This window comes from Dasypus novemcinctus, chromosome 22 (assembly GCF_030445035.2).
Source record: "Dasypus novemcinctus isolate mDasNov1 chromosome 22, mDasNov1.1.hap2, whole genome shotgun sequence".
Lineage (NCBI taxonomy): Eukaryota > Metazoa > Chordata > Mammalia > Cingulata > Dasypodidae > Dasypus > Dasypus novemcinctus.
In genome coordinates this window covers 48,783,023-48,806,957 of record NC_080694.1, presented here as the reverse complement: position 1 = coordinate 48,806,957, position 23,935 = coordinate 48,783,023, and the positions used below count along the sequence as shown (strand labels likewise).

The 23,935-nt window shown below is 45.3% G+C and overlaps 2 protein-coding genes across 14 annotated transcripts in view; one reads left to right on the top strand and one right to left on the bottom strand.

Annotated features, from left to right (window-relative positions):
- The window catches only part of ATXN1 (ataxin 1), a 417,609-nt gene extending 401,613 nt beyond the window's left edge, over positions 1–15,996 (top strand). For all 10 annotated transcript variants that reach the window (XM_071210982.1, XM_071210983.1, XM_058285261.2 and 7 more), the window contains one exon: positions 8,334–15,996. In XM_071210982.1, the coding sequence (XP_071067083.1) occupies positions 8,334–8,864 (531 nt within the window). In that variant the 3' untranslated portion in view covers positions 8,865–15,996. The remainder of the gene's footprint in view (positions 1–8,333) is intronic.
- Positions 15,617–23,935, bottom strand: part of GMPR (guanosine monophosphate reductase) — a 66,756-nt gene continuing 58,437 nt past the window's right edge. For all 4 annotated transcript variants that reach the window (XM_004483446.4, XM_023586071.3, XM_071210985.1 and 1 more), the window contains exon 9: positions 15,617–19,111. In XM_004483446.4, coding sequence (XP_004483503.2) covers positions 18,925–19,111 — 187 coding nt within the window. In that variant the 3' untranslated portion in view covers positions 15,617–18,924. The remainder of the gene's footprint in view (positions 19,112–23,935) is intronic.

The following is a 23,935-nucleotide window of genomic DNA, read 5'->3' as shown; positions in this document are numbered from 1 at the left end:
GGTAGTGGCAGGCAGACACGTTTCGTAAAACAGATGCCCTTCACATTTTGTGAAAACAGGAATTTTTTGGTGAAGGAAGAGAGAGGCATGTTTAAACAACAGACGCTTTGTTTTCTTTATGTCTTGCTTTTGCTGATCCATACATATGCGTGCATGCGATGTCGCCCATCCAAGATTGAAGTGTACCATGAAGCAGCATAAACGTGTGCGCATGTGAGCCATGTTAGACCCAGCAGGTATGGACCAGGCGGTTAGAGGAATCTGACCACACTCAGGTACGGGAGACCAGAAAATGAGGTTAAAAGCCAGGCAGACCAGTAAGGTGACACGAAAGAGCTGTCAGCCAGGCGGGAGGCTGAGCCGTTTCCTCCACCTTGAAGGGCGATGGAGGGGAGGGCTAGGGGGGGACTGGGGGGGGTGCAGACAGGTGTTCTCAGCAGCAGTGGGGAGCAAGAGGACGCGTGTGCAGCTGGGCTGGGTGGAGGGGGGTGGAGAGGATGCACCCCCCAAAAAAAAAAGAGGTACTGGCTCTATTCTCCCCGGAGGTGAGAGCCAGCAGGGCCCCTAGCTGATGGAGGGCAGGGCCCTCCGGAGTCGCAGCTCATCCTGCACGCTGCAGAAAGTGGAAAAGGATGCATTTAGAGGAGGAAACCCCGGGCTCGGCCGAGCTGCCGAGCCTTCCGTAACCGCCCCGGCTTTCGAAGGGACCGCCCCCCCAGGCTCTGATTGTCTTTGGGGTTTAGTGGCAGACCATCCAGGGAAATGTGCTGACCCCCTGGCCAGATCCTAGAATGAATCAATGATCTGCTAGAAGGACAAGAAGGAGCCTGAAGAGCGGAGAGACGGTGACTGGTGTGAGGCAGGGAAATCACGGCCAGCTTGGTGTCAGACAGGGAAGGCTGAGTGAGGTGCCCACCAGCCCAGAAAGCTGCCCGTCGGGGCCTGGGGCAGGCTCCCGGGTGGATTATAAACCCCCTAGTCATGGCAGGTGGAAAGCAACCGGAAAGGAGGAGCCTCGCCATCGCCTCAGTACTGCCCTCCGGTGGCTGCCTGTGCGGTTGCAGTGTTTCTGCGTGTGGAAGGCAAACCCTTGAGGGTTTATTCATTCAGGTTTTTACTGAACACCTATTATGTGCCAGGAAGAATTCTAGGCTCTGGAGATAGAATAATGAGCAAGACAGACAATAAATATCCAAACCTTTATGGAGTCTTTTCGGTGGTTGGGGGAGGAGGTGGAAGAGAAAGTAAAATACCCAACAAAGTAAAATAATATATCACATGATAAGTGCGATGGAAAAATATAAAGCAGTGTAAAGGGGATGGGGGGCCTCGGGGTGGGAGGCTGCTGTTTTAAATGGGATGGTCAAGATCTCTCTGAGAAGGAGATTGAGGACAGACAGCTTCCGGGGCATAAAGGATTCCAAACAGAGGGAAGCCCGGGCGTGACTTGAGTTAAAACCAGCAAAGGTCCTGGTGCTGCTATGAGTGTGTGTGTTGGGGGTGGGTGGGTGGCAGAGCACGTCGGCCTTGGGGATGATAATGCCTTGTACTGTGGCAGTGGAGGTTGGGAGAAATAGTTGCATTCCAGAAAGATTCTGAAAGGAGAACGGATGAGACTTGCTATGATGTGGATGTGTGTTGATTGAGAGAAAGAGGGGAGTAAAGGGAGCTCCCCAGACTCTGACCTGGAAACGGGAGTGTTACAGCTGGGCAGGGTTCACGAGGAGGTATGTTTGGGACACAGTAAGTCTGAGTTGCCTATTAGATATCCAAGTGGAGGGCCTCAGATGATACGGCAACCAGTATATGAATATTCCCTCATGAAGTTACGTGTTTGTCCATGTATGTTGTGTCCCCTCGTTGAAGGCCAGAACTGGGTCTTAAACTGTCGGTGCTCACCTGTGGTCCCCTAGGCACGACGGGTGCTCCGTGTGCGCTTACTGACCGTATGAAGCCGCAGCTCCTGGAGTGCGTCGTAACGACCGCTTCATCTATAATACTTTGGGTCTGTGCCCACTGCAGGGAAGACCTGTGCAAGTCTCAGATTTGAGTTTGCAAGTCCATTTTTCCAGTTCCAAAGTAGCATGCTGCAAAGTGTCCGTGAAACGGACAGAATGTTTTGTGGTGGGTAAGACTTGTCTCCCAGGGAATTTCAAGCAGACCAACTTGGCTGGATACATTCCCACCGAAAGAGCCCTCCTGTGAGTTCCTCACTCACTGTGAATGATCAGAGAATGCTTAAGAATTTGTATGACCTTATGACAAAGCTAATATTTTATCATTTTACAGTGTCCTTTTAAACTGGACTTGGTTTTTAAAAGCTACTTATCGAAGGTGTATGCAACAGGATCTGAACTGTCACCAGAAAGGGGGAAAACTCACTTCGTCTCACATATATGCAGACAGACAAAAAAAAAAAATATCTAAATTAGTCAGGCTAAATAATGGAGGGTAAATAGCAGCTGACCTCAGCGATGCAGTCCACTCTCCGCGATGGTCAGATTATCTGAATCCTCCGTCCCTCCTGCAGGCTTGATTCCAGATGAGGATGTGTGGTTCCAGCATCTCCCAGGAGCTAGAGCTCCTCAGGGAGGAGACAAAGCCAGAATTAAGGAGAAAGGTTACGGGGCCGAAAGCAGAACTGTGAAGTGGAGAAGAGTCTCTGAAGCCTGTCCAGCTTAACATAAATTCGTCAGCATCAGCTCTTTTTAGCACACATCTGAAGTATATTCTTCTCTCTCCCTCTCACATCTCTTTCTCAAGTTTCTTAGGGCGAGTGTTCCAGCTGTGGCGCACACCACAGCCTTTAATTCTCAGACCTGGCTTTGGACTTTTGAGGCGGCATAATGAAAATCTTTCAGCCTCCAGAGGTTGGATGATGTATTGAATGGTCAGCGTACACATGTGCAGCTGAGCTTTGGAATCATCGACCGTACTACTTGTGGCCTCAGAGACCTTTCTTCATGTGTCTACAGATTGTTGGTAGCATGTGAGAGTCTTCAGTGTCAGGTTTGTCTGTGAGTGTGGAGGTGAGGAAACATTGGCCATTCTGTGGAATGTGTACAGTAGGGCTTACACACCAAGAACCTGTCTGAAGGCTAGTGTCGGGCACTCGGCCAGCAAGAAGACACACTGTGCCCAAGAGCAGGGTATCATCCAGGAATGCACAGCGCCAAAAATGAAGCTGCTGTGACTGCAAAGAGGGCTCTGCCAACAGGAACTTCGCGTTACCTCTGACTTGGGCTAGGCAGGGAGAAGCAAACCCTGAGTCCAGTGGTAGAAGAGTCTCGTGAGATAGTTACACTTTGAGGATTTTGTTTTCATGACTTGGACATGCAACTAAACCATCCCTGCTTCAGAGGAGGATTTGTTGCTTCTGCTGAGCTTTAATTGTTAATGGTTCTAAGAGCTTAGGGACAGGAGCTTTGTAGCCACTTCCAACTCAGTGGACATCCCTGTCTGATACTGAAACTTGTAAGTGTATTTGTACATGTGCATACAAATCTCGTCTTAGTTTCTTAGAGCTGATCGCACAGACTGCCACAAACTGAGTGCTTAAATCAGCAGAAATGGGAAGCGGACTTGGCCCAGTGGTTAGGGCGTCCATCTACCACATGGGAGGTCCGTGGTTCAAACCCCGGGCCTCCTTGACCCGTGTGCAGCTGGCCCATGCACAGTGCTGATGCGCGCAAGGAGTGCCCTGCCACGCAGGGGTGTCCCCGCATAGCGGAGCCCCACGCACAAGGAGTGCACCCCGTAAGGAGAGCCACCCAGCACGAAAGAAAGTGCAGCCTGCCCAGGAATGGTGCCGCCCACATGGAGAGCTGACACAGCAAGATGATGCAACATAAAGAGACACAGATTCCCAGTGCCACTGACAACAAACAGAAGCGGACAAAGAAACAAGACACAGCAAATAGACACAGAGAACAGACGGGGGGCGGGGTGGATAAATAAATAAATCTTAAAAAATTCAACAGAAATTTCTTCCATCGCAGTTCTGAAGACTAGAGGTTGAAATGAAGGGGTCAGCAAGGGTGGCTGCTCCTGGGGGCTCCGAGGAAGGCTTGTTCTGTGCCTCTCTCCTCGCTTCTGGGGGTTGCCAGCAACCCTTGGTCCTGCTTGGCGTGCAGCTGCACCACTCAGTGCCTGCTTCCCTTATCTCATGGTGTTCTCTGTCCATCACTGCATCTTCAGATGGCTGTCTTACTAGGGCACCACTCATTGAATTTATGGCCCACCCGAATCCCTTCGGGCCTCGCCTCAACTTGATGACAACTTCAAAGACCCTGTTTCCCTATAAGGTCATATTCGCAAGTACTGAGCTTAGCATGTCCACTTCTCTTTCATGGGAACTCAGTTCCATTCCCAGCAGTGTGATAGAAATACAGGCTTGGACTTGAACACCGGCCTTGTTTCAACATAGGGTGACTAGAATTGCACCAGTAGATGTAAAGCTGAACACTAGTTCACAGTCTTCGGAACCATAAAACAAATCTATGCGCTCATGCCATTGGCCTACTTGTTTTAAATACCATTCCCCACGACTGCTAAGGAGGTGGGAGTTTTAAGTTCATCTCTTTCGGTGATAGTGTGATATCTTTTTTCACAGGGGCAGCGATTAGACAGCATAAGAAAAAGCCAACGGGTTTTGGGACCAAAGAGAGTGGGATTAAATCCTATTTCCACCAGTTTATAGCTGTGACTTTATGCAAGTTATTTAATCTCCCGTAGACTACATTTCCTTATTTGTGTAGTGGAATTACAGTATAGTCTCTCACTGACACATTGTGAGCTTTAAATTTTAAAAATACTTTTTAAAAAATTTATAACTGAGTACTTGATCCTCGTAAGCACTCAGAAACTTTTAACCATCTTTACATGATTAAAATAGCCCAGAACAATGATTTCTTTTCCAGAATATATACACACATGTATGGGCTAACACTCACACATATACAAAAGAAATAGGTTTCCATATGAATTCTATCTTTTCTCCTTTTCAAGAATATACCTGTTTTCTTGTCACATCAAGTCTGTCATTCAAGAAGTATGTATAGATAGAACTACAGCAATCAGTTACCAAAGAGGATGTTACCAAAGAGGATGAAGATGTTTAAATAGAAAAGTCACAAGCCGTGTAAACTAATTGAAAATTGACTCCTCTTTTAGTTTTTTAATGGTATTTTGTGTTTACGTATATATATATAATTCAAAATATTTTAATATTCTATATAGTCAGTATTTTTATCTATCCACGTATCGACCATTTTCATTGCTCTTCCTTCCTGCATATACAAATTTCCATTTAGATTCTTTTTTTCTACTTGAAGAATACCACCCCCCATTTAGTATTTTCTTTAGTGGCGGTCTGTAGGTGGTGAATTCTCTTAATTATTGTTTGTCTGAAAATAACATTTTTCCTTCATTCTTGAAGGATGTTTTGATGTATATGGAATTCTCAGTTGTCATTTCTTTTACTTTAGTACTTTAAAGCTATTCCATAGTTTTCTGGCTGCCACTGTTTTTTTGTTTGTTTGTTTGTTGTTTTTTGAGAAGTCACCTGTTAGTTTGAAAATTGTTGCTTATTTGAAGGTAATTTATATTTTGTTCTAGGGACTTTTAAGATTTTCTTTTGCTGGTCTTTGATTTATAGCAGTTTAACTATAATCTGCCTCAGCATGAATTTCTCTTTATTTTTCATTTTGGGAGGTAGGCCTTCTGGAATCCATGCCTTATTGCTTCTAATTAGTTTGGAAAAGTTCTTAGATACTATATTTTCAATTACTGCCTCTGCCCCATTATCCCTCTCCGCTCCTTCTATGACTCTAATTATGTGTCTGTTAGACCTTCTTTGTCTCCTCTGTGCTCCTGTTAGCCATCTTTTGTCTGGTTCATTCCAGATTATTTCTTCTACTCTGCCTCCCAGTTCACTAATTCTCTCTTCAGTCATGTCTGTTCTGCTGGTAATCTATTTTTCTTGATTTCACTTGATGTGTTTTTTTTTAAATTGTAGAATTGCCATGGGTATTTTAAAAAATATTCTAGTTCTCTACCAAAATCCTCAATTTTGTCTTTTACCTCCTTAAACATTGATAACATGGTCATATTAAAGTCTATGCCTGATGACTCAATATCAAAAGTCCCTTTGGGTCTCTTTCTTATCTGTTGTTTCTGCTGGGTTTTACTCATGCCATCTGGTCTTCCTCTTGAGCTCCCCTCCCTATTTTAACCGAGTGCTGGTTTTTATTTGCAGAACTGTTTATGAAAGTAATTCTAAGTTCTGAGTTGAGATGGTTTTCTATCCGAGAGATTTATTTACTTCTGCTAGGTACCTAGGAGAGCTAGCACTTGCAGATTCTCCTAACTCAATTCCAGAGACTGAGATTATTCAAATCTGAGCTGCAGGCCTTGAGAGGCCTATCTGCTTCTGGTTCACACTTACCCTAGAGTATAGCCCTTTGGGGTCTTAGCTCAAAAGAGTGGAGTTCACCAGTGAGGACCCTCCCTTGGTGGGCACTCAACTCCAGTCCCTGTCTCTTGTGCTCTTGAGTTTATAAAAAACCCACGTGGGGAAGTGGTTGTGGCTCAGGCAGTTGAGCACCCACCTCCTACGTGGGAAGTCCCAGAACAAAAAAAAGAAACAAACCACAAGTAAAACAAACAAAAAATCCAACTCAGGGAAGCTGATGTGGCTCAGTGGTTGAGTGCTGGCTTCCCACATATGAGGTCCCGGGTTCAATCTCTGGCCTCTGGTACCTTTAAAAAACAGACACCCACTTGGGCTCACAACTGCTCCACTCTGTATTCTGAAAACAGCCCAAAGGGAAAACAAGCCCCAAACACCAGGTCAAATCTCTGGGGCTTCAACCTTTCCTGATACTGACCCAGTAATTTTTTTACTATCTTCTTTTTCTGTCCAATGTTTTAGGGGAAAAAACTGTTTTGCATTTACAATTACAGTTGTCCTCAATTGGAGGATTGACCTAAATTACCTTACCTAGTCTACTATATCAGTAGGTCCATTGAAAATTGATGTTTTAAACTATTTCCTTCTTTTTGTTTTCACATAGCATAAAGTTGAAGAAATTTAATTTCCATGAAAATTAAACCATTAAAACCTCAAGTGCGTTTCAGCCTACTTTAGTGGTAATCATAAGGCTGTCACTAGCCAGTGACAATTCCCTCCACGCACCATCTCTTTGCCCGTGTTGGTGTATCCCCAGTTCCAGGAGTGCCACCTCCTTGCACGCACACCTCTGCCCTACCCTCATTGTTTTCTAAACCTCAGCACAGATGTTTCCTCATCCAAGACGACTTCCTTACTTGCCTCTTCTTCCACACTGGGTAAGATGCCTTTCCTCTGCCCTCCAATAATGTAATACTGGCAAAGCTCTATAATCCCACTTGACACATTGATTGGTAGTAATTTGCTAGTGTGCCTGCTACTTGATTGTGAACTCCTGTGGGACCAGCCGTGCTGTTGCCATCTGATTTCCTTAGCACATTGCATGGCCCGTAGTGGCAGACAGGAAATGGCAGCTCTTAAAAGGATATTGGGCTTCAGTCCTGGCAATTCAAACAGAGGCAGAGGCTGATTGGAGTACCTGGGAATGGACCTAGTGGATGGGCCGTGCACTTGAGCTGTGTGTCCATTTTAACCCCTCCTCAATTATCCTCCCACCCCCACCAACACTCCCCAAATCCTACCCATCTGCAGGGTCCTGGTAAGCCCACCTGCTTAATCTCACCTAACTCGATGATATCCCACCCACCCCTGAATTCCTGCAGTTACATGTTCATTTATCCAATAAATATTTATTGCTCGTCAACCATACAGAATTTTAGGAGCTGATGATCCAGTGATCAATGGTTAGTGCCTCCCGCACGGAGCTTACGACGTCGAACGTTGGCCTCTGTTTAGCCCTGTCATGAATAATTTTGGCGTTTGTCCAGTGAGCTAATACAGCAGCAACTTTGCATATCTTGGGCCTCGGGGTCACCCACAGAGCCCAGCTCAGTGCTGAACGCCAAATAAGTAGCCGTTCATCCTTGGGGGCGGCATGAGTTGTTTTAACAGAAACCAGAGCCCAGCATCTCAGGGAAATGATATCGCGAATACTGAATGGACTTTGACCCCACACAGTCTTTTCCACCAGCTTCTAGCGACGGTAAGTGCAGATAGGGTAGGGAGCTCAGCGCCCCATCTGCGTGTGTCGACTCGGCCTTCTATTTTTTCCGTGCCTGCCGCACCGTACGTGTTCTAAACAGCAAACGAACCGTTTTCATTTCTTTCCTTGTCTCTCCCTCCCCGTCTCTCCCTGTCTCCGCAGGTCAGCGTTGAAGTCTTGGTCGAGTACCCTTTCTTTGTGTTCGGACAGGGTTGGTCATCGTGCTGTCCCGAGAGAACCAGCCAGCTCTTTGACCTGCCGTGCTCCAAGCTCTCCGTCGGGGACGTCTGCATCTCGCTCACCCTCAAGAACCTGAAGAACGGCTCGGTGAAGAAGGGCCAGGCCGTGGACCCCGCCGGCCTCCTGCTGAAGCACGCCAAGCCCGACGGCCTCGTGGACGGGCGGCCCCGGGGCGCCGAGCAGGAGAACGGAATCAGCCAGGGAGGCGCCCAGATGCTCGCCGAGAACGGGGAGCTGAAGTTCCCCGAAAAGACAGGATTGCCCGCCGCGCCCTTGCTCACCAAAACCGAACCCGGCAAGCCCGCGGCGACGAGGAAGAGGAGGTGGTCGGCGCCCGAGACCCGCAAACTGGAGAAGTCGGAAGACGAGCCGCCTCTGACTCTTCCCAAGCCCTCTCTAATTCCTCAGGAGGTTAAGATTTGCATTGAAGGCCGGTCTAACGTAGGCAAGTAAAAGGCCGCGCGGGGGGAAAGGAAATCTGGCTCTCGCTTGTCGTTTTTATCCAGATTACTGTACTGTAGGCTAAATAACAGTATTTACATGCTATCCTCTTATTTTAGGTTTATGTTATAACCTTGTCCTTAGAGTTACAGCTGGTGTTTTGGCAGGAGACAGGTGCATATGCTTTTTTCCACGAGTGTTTGTCAGTGAATGGGCAGGTGGAGGGCAGGGGCAGCCACGGCTCAGGCGTCCCGGGTGGGAACGGACGTGGCCTCGGAGCACCTGCCCCGGCCAGCGGCACGGCGCGGGCCTCCGCCTTCCTTCCGCTGGCTGCAGGAGGAAGGCCTGTGGGGAAAGGAACCGCAGCAGGTGCGGTGAGCGTGGGTGCATGTGCCTGGGGACACGGGCGCCCCGGCCAGCGAGGCTCCCAGTCTCTCTGCTCTGGGCCCGGGACGGCAGCCCCTGCGCGGTGTCGCCGGGAGGGCCTTACACCCGAAATAACCATCAGGAGCCCGGCGCCAGGACGCCCCAGGGCCCCCCCGGCATCCGGTGGAAGGCTAACCTTTGCAGAGAGCATTCTTTTTTCCCTCCGTGTTTTACAATAAAAGCAACTTTTAATTATATAGATATATATTTCCCCCTATGGGGCCTGACTGCACTGATATTTTTTTTTAAAAAAAAAAAAAAAAGAGCAACTGCCACACGTGGGATTTCATTTCTGCTTTGCTAGTGCAGCGATGTTGCCAGGGTGTGTGGGTGGACGGAGGCGCCCCCGCTTGCATCGCCCCATCTGCAGAGGGTGGGAGGCCGGGGCGGGGGAGAGGGCGGCGCCCACTCTGGTTTCTGTGCAGTGTTAGGAAAACTAATCAGGTTCTTGCATTGACTTCGCATCCCAAGCGGTAGATGCGAGCCGCGCTTCGGTGAGACCATCCGAAGCGCTTTGCATCGCGTTTGCAAATCTTCTGTCTTTTAATTCTAGTACTGTTTATAGTTCCTGACTATGGACAACTCGGGTGCCACTTTTTTCAGATTCCAGTCTGACGTAAGGAATTAGATTTTGAAGATGAGCATATATTACTATCTCTAAGCACTTAAAATGCTGTTCACATATTGTTACCAAGCATCTTGGTCTATCATTCAACGAGTACTGTATCTCACTTTAAACTGTTTGGGAAGAAAAAAATAATAATAATAATAAGTTGCTTTCCTTTTTTTTTTTTTCAACACTGTAACTACGTTTCAGCTCTGCAGAGTTTCTCACAAGCAAGATATTGAAAGTTTCAATGTGGTTTTAAAGGGATGAATGTGAATTATGATCTAGTATGTGACAATAAATGACCACCAAGTACTACCTGACAGGAGGCACTTTTCACTTTGATATTTGAGAAAGAGTTAAAGGCATATGCGGAGCCAGCAGAGAAACTGAGAGAGAAGGGATGGAGGGAAAAAAACTACTCATTTTTGTCCAGTGTTTTCCTTTTTAAGATGAACTTTTAAAGAACCTTGCGATTTGCACATCTTGAGTTTATAATTTGTGTGATATTCCTGCAGTTTTTATCCAGTAACATTGTGGGAAAGTTTTGGGGGACTGAACGAGCATAAATAAATGTAGCAATTACTTTCTAACCTGCCTACACTCTAGGCCATTTTAGAACGTTATTTTCCTTTCAGAATTCATTTTGGTCTTTCTTCTGCATCTGTCACAAAGAACCAGGTCTTAGCAGGACAAACTCCGAGAATTTTCTTCAGATTCATTGAGAGAGTTTTCCATAAAGACATTTATATATGTGAGCAAGTTATTTTTTAAACAGTTGCTTTATGATTGTTGTTATTAATGTTATCTTAAGAATGACCTTCTTGTTCTTTTCCATTTGAAATCAAATCAAGATTAAATGTTTGGTACAAACCCAGAAAGGGTTTTTCATGGTTTAAATCTTTCATTCCCAGACACCTGAAATATTTTGTGGGTTTCGATTGTGCATCCTAAAGTGCTTTTTAAAAAAAAGAGTTTTATAAATCGGGAGAAATTTTTAAATATTCTTACGCAGAATGGCTGCAACTAATCTAAACAAACACCTGATTTTCCCTTTACCTTTGAAAAGAAGACCTTCTCTTCCATTTCACAAATAAAAAAAAAATCTAACATAAATCCACATTTTGGCTATCTCGTATCACTGTACATTTAGCTCTCACCAGAACTGATGACTTTTATAAACCATTTTCTGGGGTGTACCAAAACAAATAGAAACGGATCAGTTTAGCACAGCTGGAACAGTTCCTTGACTCCGCTTGCATTTTGTTACTCTCTCAGCATCCAACAGAGAGCTGAGTGGGCCCATTCTTGACATTGCTTGGTTAATGCTGTATATTTCAAACATTTCTGTTCCTAGAACTTGCTTAATCTTCCATATATTCTGCTCAGGGCTCTTGCAGTTATTAGGTTCTGTTTTTCTTCTGGGTTCTTAACCTTTGATGCTAAGAGGAATACGGGGTGGCCGTTTAGTCTCTGCTCTCATCAGTACCACTCTTGACAGAGGGTCACGTGGACTCAGAAACACACACCAACTTTGGGCTTCCAAGGAAGCAGAGTATTGAACTGACTGGATCCACTCAACCAACACTAAAACGGGAAAACAGACTCGGTTTGTAGAAATAGGAACACCGACATAATTTATGTGCTTCTCTTTCAGGTATAGGAATTATAAAATCATTGGTTCTCTCTAAGCGTTGTCCCATTTCATTCTCTTGCTTTTGTGAAAAAAAATTTTAGCATGTGCAATACTCTCCGTGCCAATGTAGTCTTACCAGTGTGTTCGTAGTTAAAGCTCACTTTGGCTTTTTTCCTTGTCTGGTCCATCTTCCCTGACCCGTCCCAAACCTGTTGTGGCCAGAGAAGGACCGGAGGGAAGGAGTCAGGGAGGGGGACAAGCCTCCTGTCGTCCCCCCGCTGCAGAGGGCTGGGCAGGGAGCCTTCAGGAACCCCATTTGTCACCACGTTGCAACAAAAGCAAGAGAAAAAATGTAAAGTAAAAGCAGATCCCCCTGTCATGGCAAGGAATAGCGAAGGTGGAGTGTGGGGAGGCCAGAGGCAGATTCATTCCTGAAGCGCGCTCTGGAGCGGATTAGCCAGGAGCCCACCCGTTTGCCACGGTCTCCTCTGCGAGTGGACAAGCCCCTCCTCAGAGTTCCCGGGCAGGGTGGGCGGCCCATGCATGCTGAGGGAGGGGACCGCCCACAAATAGCAGCCACCCAGTGTGGCGGCGGCGCTCTCTGCCAGCTGAAAGAAGGCACGGGGGCCAGGCAGCCTCCTTTTGTTTGCAGACGTTGGCAAGCCCCCAAAGCACCCAGCGCAGCTGTTGTCACTCCTGGGAGTACAGCGAAGACAGGTGTAGACATGCCTGGATGCCGGTCAGCTCAGCAGGGTGAGCCATGTGCCTCCGTACTGTGTTCTCTGCAATAGCAACTGACCACGGTCTTTAGTTCTGACCCCTGTCCCCCTGTTTCTTTTTTAAACTCACAACAGCAGGCCTTTTCGTTTACAATGGAACACAATCACCAAGAAATTAGTCAGGGCGAAAAGAAAAAACTAATAATAATAATAAACCAACAAACAAGAACCTCTCCTTCTAGGGATTTCTAAATATATAAAATGACTGTTCCTTAGAATGTTTCACTTGAGAGTTATTTCAGCTTCACATCGGTGCGGGGAGGGGATACAGAGATCGATGCCACTTACCTCAGCTCTTTTTTTAAGTGATGAATCCCAATTGCATTTGAACTCTTAGGATCATTTTCTGTGTTGGTCAATTTTCGTTTTCCCCAGCTCACCCACCATTCTGGTTCGGGATGATTGGAACTTTTTTTTTTTTGTCGATCCCATTTATGACTGAGTGGTGACCCTGTGTTTTTGGTTAGGTGAGTGTGTTGGGGCTCCCGCCCCCCCCCCCCCACCAGGAAGTGGCGTCACTCCTCTGTGTCCCCTACAAGGAACTCTGCGGAACCTTTCACACCTCTTACTCAGGGATGGGGCTGGCGTGTATGTGGAGCACTGATGTGTCCAGAGGCAGCACTTTGACTGCTCTGGAGTAGGGTTGTACAATTTCAAGGAATGTTTGGATTTCCTGCATCTTGTGGCTTCCTCCTTAGATACAGCATAGATGGCAATATAATGCTGCATGTTCAGGATGAACAGTAGCTCCTTAGTCATCGTAAAACCCACTCTTTGCACATAGTTTGACCTTTCCTGAAATATGTTGCCAAAACTTATTTTTGTCGTTGTAGCTTTGGAATTCTTTTTTTTTAAGGAAACAATGAGAATACCCTTTAACATCCGTGACTACTAAGGAGACCTATTTCTTTCGTAGAGAGAAAAATATCTCGTAGGCTTTTGAGGACACTAATGCCATGTTATTTCAGATATGGGTGGAGCAAAGCTCTTGGGAGAGAAGAGCAAGCTTTGGCAGCCGTGTTGGTTGTCATGGCTACTGTTTCATGAACAGCAGCTCAACAAACTGTGGTCTGTTCTCTCCTGAAACCCTTTGCAATTCCTATTTCCTAGTCACCCACGAAGATTCCAGGTGAAAACAGGGCCTGCCATCTCCGTGGCCCAGTCCAGTTTCCTCGGTGGTGATATGAAAGGAAAGGGAATTTCAATTTTGTTTTATTTTTTTTATAGTGGAGTGGACACCTTTGTGTCCACATTTTGTGTTTTAACCCAGAATTTCTGAAATAGAAAATTTAAGAATACATCAAGTAATAAATATACAGAGAAATATACTTTTTTATAAAGCACATGCATATGCTATTGTGTTGGGTTGGTTTCCCCTTTTCCACAGTGTTGTGTTTCTGTTGATAGGGAAATTCCAAACAACTTGCACACCTCTACTCCAGAGCTGAAATTTCTTTTACTAGATGACCTCGCTTCAGATATGTTACCTTACTGATAGAATCTTTTCTTGTAGCACTATACCTTGTGGGAATTTTTTTTTTAATGTACACCTAATTTGAGAAGCTGAAGAAAACATTTTTTGAAGCACTCACTTTGAGGAGTACAGGTAATGTTTTAAAAAAAAATTGCACAAAAGAAAAATGAATGTTGAAATGATTCAGTGTTTGAGAGATATGGATCTGTTGAAACAGTGAGTTTCCTACCTTGTTTGTAAAAAAAAAAAAAAAAGGTTGAAAGTTACGTGTTTTTTTTGTATATAGAAATTTGTCATGTCTAAATGATCAGACTTGTATGGCTACGGCCTGGAAGAATTACCACGTAAAAGGCTCTTAAACTATACCTATGCTCACTGTTATGTTTGTTACATCCGGCCCTCTTTTGAGGGCGGGGAACTCTGTATTCTGCTCTTTGAGAATATTGTTCATTCCTATGCTGAAAGTACTTCTCCGAGCTCCCTTCTTAGTTTAAACTCTTAAGCCATCGCAACTCCTTTTTCTTCAGAGATGACGTCACGTCTGACATTTTCAGCACTTCTGGTTCCAATAAACCCAAAGAATATAATCCTGAACAAGAAGTGTTTGTAATAAGGGATCCTAGCTACCACTTAAAAAAGGACTCATTATGGGGACAAAAAACAAAAAAAAAAAGTTCAGCCTCCACCCCACCCACCCACCCACACCTCATTTAAATGGGGCGGGAGGGGGGCAAATTTAAATGCCTCCTTTTACTTTCATTTTGATTTTTCTGTACTATTAAGAGGCCAAAATAAATGTGAAGCAGCTTCTCAGAAGAGTCCTGTTCCTGTCCCCAAATCAAGTTGCACAGCAGGAAATTGGACTTCTCCAGGGATATTGAACAAACTCAGCTTCAATTCTTAAATTCAGAATCTCATCCCCTCCCTATTGTTAAATGCCATTGTTCTGGCAGAAAACGTTCACCCGTCCAGTGGAGGATGAGAGGGGGAGGTCGGGAGAATGACTTCATTTCCCAGGAGCCTTGCATCCCAGTAGTTCAACTGTATTGAGGTTAAGTGCATTTGGCCAATAGGGATTGTCTCTAAGAATTTCTAGAACTTTTCTTAACTGAAAGGACTCACGTCTTCCACTGTAGACAAATTGGAGACTCCTTCCCGGTTTTCTCTCCCTGTCGTTGGCTCGTTTCTCTTGCCGTCTGCATGGTCAGGGAGTCCGTCTCCTTTCCCACGGCCGCCCTCAAGGCCTTCGTGGAAGCGCTGGTTACGGTGACCCTTACTGAGGCCACTCACCGTCCCCCCGTAGACCAGGCCGAGGCAACACCGGCTTCGAGCCGTGGTCCTTCGAGAGCCGTTCCCAAGCAGCTAGGTCCCTGGGTTTTCTCTGGTTCTTGGATGGCCACCTCCTCTCTAAGTTAATCGCCGGGCAAGGAGGGGGCTCAACTCTTGGAGCAGCGGCTGCTCTGCTCGTTGTGCGCCCTGACTCCCCAGGCCTGTGAAGGCCGCTTCTTCCTCTCCAGCCTGCGCTGCTCAGCTATGAACCCCAATCACAGGTCAACGGAAGGGAGGTTTCGGTAATCCTGTATCTGTGGTGGCCGTGCACAAAGCCTGTCCTCATTTCCAGCCAGGGGGGTCACAGCCCGAGCCACCGCTGAGCTTTGTACCACTGGATGCTTTAGTCTCCCCACCCACCACCCTTCCAACTGCACCCCGCCCCCCAGGCCGAGGGAAGAGAGCTAGATCTTGGTTTAAGGGCACTCACAGGCTGACATGGCCAGTACAGAGGAGAACGAGGGAAGGGATGATGTTTTGCACCTTATTGAAAAGAAAAATTTTAAGTGCATACATAGTTAAGAGCATTTATTGTGACAGGAGAACTTTTTTCCATATGCGTGCATACTCTCTGTAATTCCAGTGTAAAATATTGTACTTGCACTAGCTTTTTTAAAACAAATATTAAAAAAAAAAGGAAGAATTCATATTCTATTTTCTAATCGTGGTGTGTCTATTTGTAGGATACACTCGAGTCTGTTTATTGAATTTTATGGTCCCTTTCTTTGATGGTGCTTGCAGGTTTTCTAGGTAGAAATTATTTCATTATTATAATAAAACAATGTTTGATTCAGAATTTGAACAAAATTGTTTTAAATAAATTGTCTGTATACCAGTACAAGTTTATTGTTTCAGTATACTCGTACTAATAAAATAACAGTGCCAATTGCAAATGTCTCCTTGCCTTGTGTGAGGGCCTCGGAGAGGCTGAGAGTGGTGATTCCTCCACTTTACGGAGGTGACCCCTCCATTTTACGTACCCCCCGCTGTGATCACAGAAGGTCTTGGGAGGGAGGAGCTTGTGATGGGGAGTGACATGGGACCCTGCCTTCCAACCAAAGTGTTGTGGAGGGGTGGGGGGTGGCAGAAGGTGGCGGTGCTTGAGATGAGAGGCTGTCCACATCTGCTGCCTCAGGTGTTCAGTTCCTTTTCATTTCTCCTATCTGAACACTGCTGTTTCCAAGAGACACTGGTTTTTAAACAAGTATTTGGCAGCTTCATGGCCCGTGCAGCATAATGACTTTCCATGCAGCTTGGCGGTCATCGGTTAGAGGTCTGGAGACAGAAAGCTAAGCTCCCGTGTCTCCCATAGTTCACTGTTGGTTAGACTCAAAGAGCCGAGTTGGCCGGTGTGCGGCGGAGGCCCTGGTTTGTCTTGAGTATGCACCACAGGTTTGCACCGTGCTTGGTCTCGGAGCTAGGTGTGGCTTAGCGTAATTCCGCAGAGACCAGCAACTTTTAGGTGTTAATGGTTGGGACAAGGTTTTGGTCCCATGGCTGTGCTGCTGGCCTCCACTGGTCCAACTGGGTGGGGAAAATCTTCTCCTTCATGTGCTGCCAGGAGGGGCAGGCTGGGGGCACAGCGGGAGCCCAAGGAGGCCAAGCAGGGCATGGGGAATTCCAAGGCGTGAGCTCGTGGCCCCGGTTCTCTACCGCCCTTGCCTGGCAGAGCCTGCAGCTCGCACCAAGCCCACGTGTGCGGTCTCGGTGTCCTGTGGCACTCCTGGTCTGAGGGGACACTCTGGGGCAGGCTCTCTGCCGTCCTAGCGGAGGCAGGCAGGACAGGGGGCCAAGACGTTCTGCCTTCTGGGAAGCCTCCACTTGAGCGTGACCCAGACTGGTTTGGGACTCTTGTGCAAGAACTCACTTTTCTTTCACTTCCCTCAAAACTGGCTGAGCAAGGCACCCACCTCTGGATTCTGGAAACAAAGAGCCAGTCTGTGACATCGTGACACCAGGTGGACGAGAGCAGGGCCTGCCTCGCAGGTGGGAGGCCGCACAGTGACAGCACCGCCAACGGGGCATCCACCCCGTGACCACCCTGGGCCTGGCACTGGAGCCAAGGCTGAGAAGAGGGAGACGGGTGTCCCCAGGTTCAAAGGTCCCAGGAGAGGTTCTCTGATGCCTTTGAAGATTTCCTTTCCTTGACTGCGCTCCCTTCTTTTGCACTGAACCAAAACTAAGGGCTTAAGTATAAGGCATGCCTTCCCCAGGAAGTGGGAATGAGGCGCCCACCCCACTTGGCACCCATCCCACCAGCAGGCGAGTGGATAGAGAAGCCGGTGCTTCCAGCAAAGCCCCATTCTGGGCTGCGCTGGGCAGCTCTTGACCATCCCATCCCAACAAAGCCGCTTTCCCTGCTTCTGCCCATACAGGAGTTAATTCTCAGGGATTTAGCAGGAAAGTCTTACCACAGGGTGTAAAGTTGCTGGACTTTGAAACGTACTCCTCTAGGACTGAAAACGGGCCTCCCGTTCTCCCAGAGTGAGAGGGTTTGGTTTAAAGCCTTTGCAGTGAGTTATCATCATGGCCCGCTCGTTGGCCACCATGGAAAACCAGGCACTTAGCTCAGAAGTGCTAGAGGCTTCTCTCCTCCAGGGCCCTCCCTGGCCTGTCCCGAGGAAACGGACTTCTGTACCTGCTTCTCCAGCCTCATTCAGAAGTAAATAAAACACTCGGATCTGCATGAGCTTTCTAGTCCTATTACTCAACTAATACTTCAAAGTGAGCAGCCTGTCACCATTAATTCATCTGGTGGCTGCTGTTTTGAACAAGTGACAGAGCAGTCTATTCTAGGATTCCCGCAAAGGCCATGGGTCCTTTTTCCCAGACAAGGTCACTGTTACCAGTTAATTAATTGACTATTATGCAGCGGTGCAGTGTGGTCCTTCCTCTAAAGTATTAACTGCAATAGCAAGGGAACTCTTCTTAGCCACATTTTAAACCAGTGCCTTTTAGGATACCACTGGCCAAGGCTGTTATTTTTCGGTGGGATTCTCCTCATTTTTTTAAATAGATAACCTTTCAATAAAATAGCTCAGGGAATTAAAAAAATAATTTATAAGCTTATTGTGAGACCAGCCTAGGAAGTTGGGGCCAAAGAGGGAAGGAAAAGCGATGGAGGAAAACAAAACTAAACCAAAGCCAGGGGCAGCTTCCTCGAAGAGGCAAAGCCACTCACGTGGTAGTGAGAGGAGATGTTCCCCAAAGGTGTGCATAATAATGAAGGTGGTGAAAAATGTCAGCACAGCCTTGTAAGCAGTTGGGAAACTGATTCTTTGCCTTCTTCTACCAATTTCCTTTTGTTCTTTTCCAGCAACCACAAGTTGGAGGGAGGAAATCCCACTGACTGACACCGCTTGTTATCCCCAAGCCCTCCCTCCCTTCCCCCCAACAAAGGGGCTTGAGTACAAATGGCCAAGAGTGGTTTGCTACCACTCTGTCTGGGAATAAGACAGGAATTCCTACAAAGGCAAACTCCAGCACTCACAATCAATTAAGATAATAGCATTATATTAAAGTGAAACCATTGTCTTTTAAAAAAAAAAAAAAAGGTGCAAATGTTATGTTTGAACAATGAGGTGATGAGTTCTGGGCAGCTGGGCGCAGACCACTGACCCCATCGGTGCCCAGCATCCATGCTCCACGAAGGCACTGGGGAGATTCCCAAGGCCTCCAGATGATGCGAGAAGGAGACAGGAGGCAACATTCCACCATTCAGGAGCAGGCAGAAGCGCTCACGTGGGCGCGTGGGGGTGAGGTGGGGAGGGGGTAAAGCAGGTGTGTTGAAGCTTCCACTTGAGCCAGATGGGAATTCGTCCTCAAGGTGAGCTGAACACAGGGTTGTGCTGTTGCGTTACGCGGATGAACGTTGCCCTCCTGCTGAGCTCCTTGAGTTTGGCAGCTCCCACATACGTGCAGGTAGACCTCAGTCCCCCGAGAATATCCAGAATTGTGTTTTCTACGTTCCCTTTGTAAGGCACTTCCACAGTCTTGCCCTCAGAGGCTCTGGAAGAAGAAATTTGAGGCTGGGTTTCATTTATTGTTTTCTTTTTAAAATAATCTCTCCTTAAGAATGGAGTTACTCCGAGCTTTAGCACTTTTAACAGCCCCAAGGGATTCAGGTAGCTAAAAGCCTAGATAACACACCTTTTTGCCCCATGCCCACATTTCTGACAACTGCCAAGGTGTGACACCATTGCAAGCATCTCAGGTAAACTCACTCCTCCAACCCAAAAGAACACTGCCCTGTAGTTGGCTACAAAGAGCACTAGAACCACTTCATTGACTTGTAGACTGATACGGTCTTCTCAGCAATGTGCCTGTACTATGCCACCAACAGAAGTGTGTCTAACCTGAATATGTACACCCTGTAGCCAATTGACCAAAAGCCCAAAATACCCCATGGGGTTGATTACCTCTTGGAACATCCATCCCCACAACTGCCTCAACAAAAAAGCAATGTCCAGAGCTTTGCCCTGTTACATGTCAGCTTGATTACCAGAAACTGAGTTTCTTTAAAAGTGGCAATCAGAAGGATGGGGGGAAAAATACAATTCAAATATTACTTGGTTATATGGTATGGTGGTCTGGAGGTATAAGTAGCCCAGAAAAACATGTTCTTAAATTTACCCCATTCCTGTGGGTGTGAACCCACTCTAAGTAGGACCTTTGGATGAGGTCACTTCGAAGTATATCCCACCTCCATCAGGATGAGTCTTAATCCTATTGCTGAACGTCTTTATAAGCAGAATGAAACTCAAAGAAGGCCACAGAAAGCAAGAAGATGATGATCAACAGAAACTAGAAGAGAATGGAAAGGCCAGGAGCAGCCGCCATGTGCTTTGCCATGTGACAGAGGAGGCCAGGACAAAGGAACACCAGCAGGCAACACACACCAGGCTTTGGGAAGAAAACATGGCCTTGATGAGGCCTTGATTTGGACTTTTCCTAGCCTCAATACCATAGGCTAAATAAATGTCCACTGTTTAAGACAACCCATTGCATGGTATTTGCTTGAGCAGCCAAGGAAAACTAAAACATGGGAATCTCCCCCAGAAAGGTCCAGTGGCTCCACTTCTAAGACCCTGCCTGTCTTTTAGGGGTACTCTTTGTTGGGTATATTCATGCCATGCTCACCTCCTGCAATTCTCACAAGTCAAATACTAGGGTGTGTGTGTCAGTCCAATCTATCTGGTAGAAGCCTGAAGGACTGAACCAGGAAACATGTCTCTGGCTTGCCATCCCAGAACTTACCCAGGGAAGCACAGAAGCAGCTTTAATACAGCTAAATCAGTGTAGGAAACAATCAAACTGCAGCAGCCTGGGGCAAAGGATTACTGGCTTTAAAATATAAAATAGAGCACCTTGGATGAGGAAAATATGGGACATTTGGATCCCTATATAGGGGGAATTTCTAAGGCCAAGAGTACATGCCAAAGATAAGAGGCATGCTCCTAAAAGACTGGAGATGATCCTGCACTTTTACCTCGGACTGAGCTTCAAGGTCAATGGTGGCTGGGCTAAGTACTGAAGAAGAGCACAAGCCAACACAGTGCCAATTTGCAAAGACTGTAAAAGGTGGTTTTTTAATCTTATTTTTGTTACCTCATGGCACTTAAGAAAATATCTATAATGGCAACAGGTGGATACAAACTTAACAGACAGCTAAGGGACTAAATCTTAGAGTTAATACATTAAAATATTAAAATATACAATGTACAAGAGTACAAGGCACACAAAGAAACAGGAAATGATGGATCACCAAAGGAACAAGATAAAAATCCAGGAACCATCAACCAAAAAGATCAACCTTTGGACAAATGAGACAACAAATTTTTAAAGGGTCTTAAATATGCTGAAGGAACTAAAGGAAAACAAAGAACTTAAGGATATGAGGACAAATACAGACAAGATGAGAAACTAGAGAAAGACATTATAAAAAGGAGCTAAATACTGGAGTTTATATCCACAATAATAAAAAATTCTCTAGAGGGGCTCAACAGCAGACTGAAACAAGCAGAAGAATCAGTGAACATGAAGATAAGATGGTTGAAATGGTTCAGGCTGAGGAAAAGAACTTAAAAAAAAAATGAACTGCAACTAACAGACTTATGGGATGCCATCAAGCATATATATGCATTATAACAGTTCCAGAAGGAGAAGGAAGGAGCAGAAGGAATATTCAAAGAAATAATGGAAGAAAACTCCAAGAAGTCCAACAAACTCCAAACAGGATAAACTCAAAGAGATGCACGCTAAGACAGGTTATAATCAAATGCCAAAGAAAGAGAAACCTAAAAGCTACAAGAGAAAGGTGACATGTCATATACAAGGGAGCCCCAATAAGATTAAGTTACCAGTTTCTCATCAGAAATCATGGAAGCAAGAAGGCAGTGGGATGAAATATTTAAAGTGCTGAAAGGAAATAATTGCGAACCAAGAATTTTTTGTCCAATGAAATTGTCTCAAAAATAAGGACAGAGTGGGTTGTGAGAAAATGGTGAAAAAATAAGCTTTCAGAATGGGTCTCTCTACCAAAACTACTATTGAACTGACAGAAACTGTCTGAATCAACTATTTTGGAACTCCAGGAGTCTAGTGGAACACTTGCAGCATCCACAGAAAAGCTAGATGAAAGGGGGCTGGTAAATTGCAGTAAGTATCAGTGAATTACCTTCTGTGTAGTGGCTGCAATCTCCACATTCTCCAACTTCATGGCAGGCAGCAGTGGGGATTGCAGCCCCAGTTCCTGGTGCAGCTTGCTGGTGCCAGAGTAGGCTATAAGAACCTAGTCCTCCAAATTCAGGGGTGTGTTGTCCGATCTTTGATCACTGCTTTTGATCAGTTACTTCTGATCAATGGGGAACTGGCACTAAGGGCAGCCATTGTTTCAATCCCCTCAGGCCTAAGTCAGAAACCTTAAAGAGATAGTAACTCTTCATTGTTTGTTTTTCCTCCTCTTTCTCTTTAACAGTTTAGAAAAATCACAGATTCATTGCTCTGGCTCTCAAAAAGAAAAAAATCTAGCATTCCAAGAGTAGTGGGAAAACTGGATTTCTAGAGTTATAACAACGTAATTCTGTCTAATTCTCAATTTAAAAATTACAAAACACACAAACAGGAAAATATGACCCATTCACAGAAAAAAAAGAATATGCCAAAAACCATCCCTGAGGAAGTTCACACATTAGAGCTATTAGTCAGAGATTTTAAATCAGCTGTCAAATATGTTAAATGAGCTAAAGGAATCCATAAACAAAGAAAAGAGAAAAATTATAAAAAAACAAACACTTTAGAGATGCAAAGTATAGAAATTGAAATGAACAACTCCCTAGAGGGTCCTTAAGATTATGCTAAATCTATTATGCCTGTGTTCTATAAATGGAACAACAAAGTCTGGATGACAACGTATCTGTTCACAATATAGTTTCCTGAATATTTTAAGTCCACTATTGAGACTTACCACTCAGCAAAAGAAGATCCAACAATGCACCTGGTAACTCAAGAGCTCTGGTAGAGATGTACAATGAGATTAATGTTGTATTCATGCCTGCTTAAACCTAACATCCATTCTGCAGCTCAGAGATCAAGGGGTCATTCTGACTTTCAAGTCTCATGATTGAAGAAATACATTTATAGGGCTATAGCTGTCATTAGATACTGATTCTTCTCATGGGCTTGGGCAAAGACATTGAAACCCTTCTGGAAAGGATTCACTATTCTAGATGCCATAGAACATTTGTGATTCATGGGAAGAGGTCAAATATCAACATTCACAAGAATTTAGAAGTGGATTCCAACCCTGATGGATGACTGAGGGTTTCAAGACTTCAGTGGAGTAAGTAACTGCAGATATGGTGGAAATAGCAAGAGAATCAGAATTAGATGTGGAGCCTGAAGATGTGACTGAATTGCATCAATCTCATGATAAATCTTTAATGGATGACAAGTTGCTTCTTATGCATGAGCAAAGAAAGAAGTTTGCGATTGACTCTACTCCTGGTGATGATGCAGTGAGCACTGTTGAAATGACAACATAAGATTTAGTTAACACATCAACTTAGTTGATAAAACGTGGGTAGAATTTGAGAGGACTGACTTCAATTTTGAAAGAAGTCCTACTGTGAGTAATATATTATCAAACAGCATCATGTACTACAAAGAAATCTTTCATGGAAGGAAGAGTCCATCAATGCGACATATTTCATTGTTGTCTTAAGATATTGTCACAGCCACCCTCATCACTCACTCAGCAGCCACCAACATCGAGGCAAACCCCCTCCACCAGGAAAAAAATGACAATGCATTGAAGGTTCAGATGATGGTTAGCATTTTTTTTTAGCAGTGAAATATTTCTTACGGTATGTACCTTTTTTTAGACATATAATGCTACTGCACACTTAATAGACCATGGTTTAGCATACACATAACTTTTCTGTGTACTGGGAAACCTAAAATTTCATGTGACTTGTTTTATTGTGATATTTGCTTTATTGTGATGGCCTGGAACTGAACCCTGTATTTCTGAGCTATTGCCTGTATTATACCTAAACTTGCAGGGATGAAGCAAAGGCATTGCTCAGAGAATTTTATAGCTGTAAAAGTCTACATTAAATAGAAGATCACTAATAACCTAAATTTATACCTAAAGAAACTACAAGAAGAGAAAATTAAATCCAAAGTCAGCAGAAGGAAATAAAGATTAGAACAGAGACAAATGGAAATACAGAATTTAAAAAGAGAGAGAGAAACAAAGCCAAGTTGGTTCTCTGAAAAGATCAATAAAATAGACAAACCTTGGCAACTAACAAACAGAAAAAAAAGAGGACA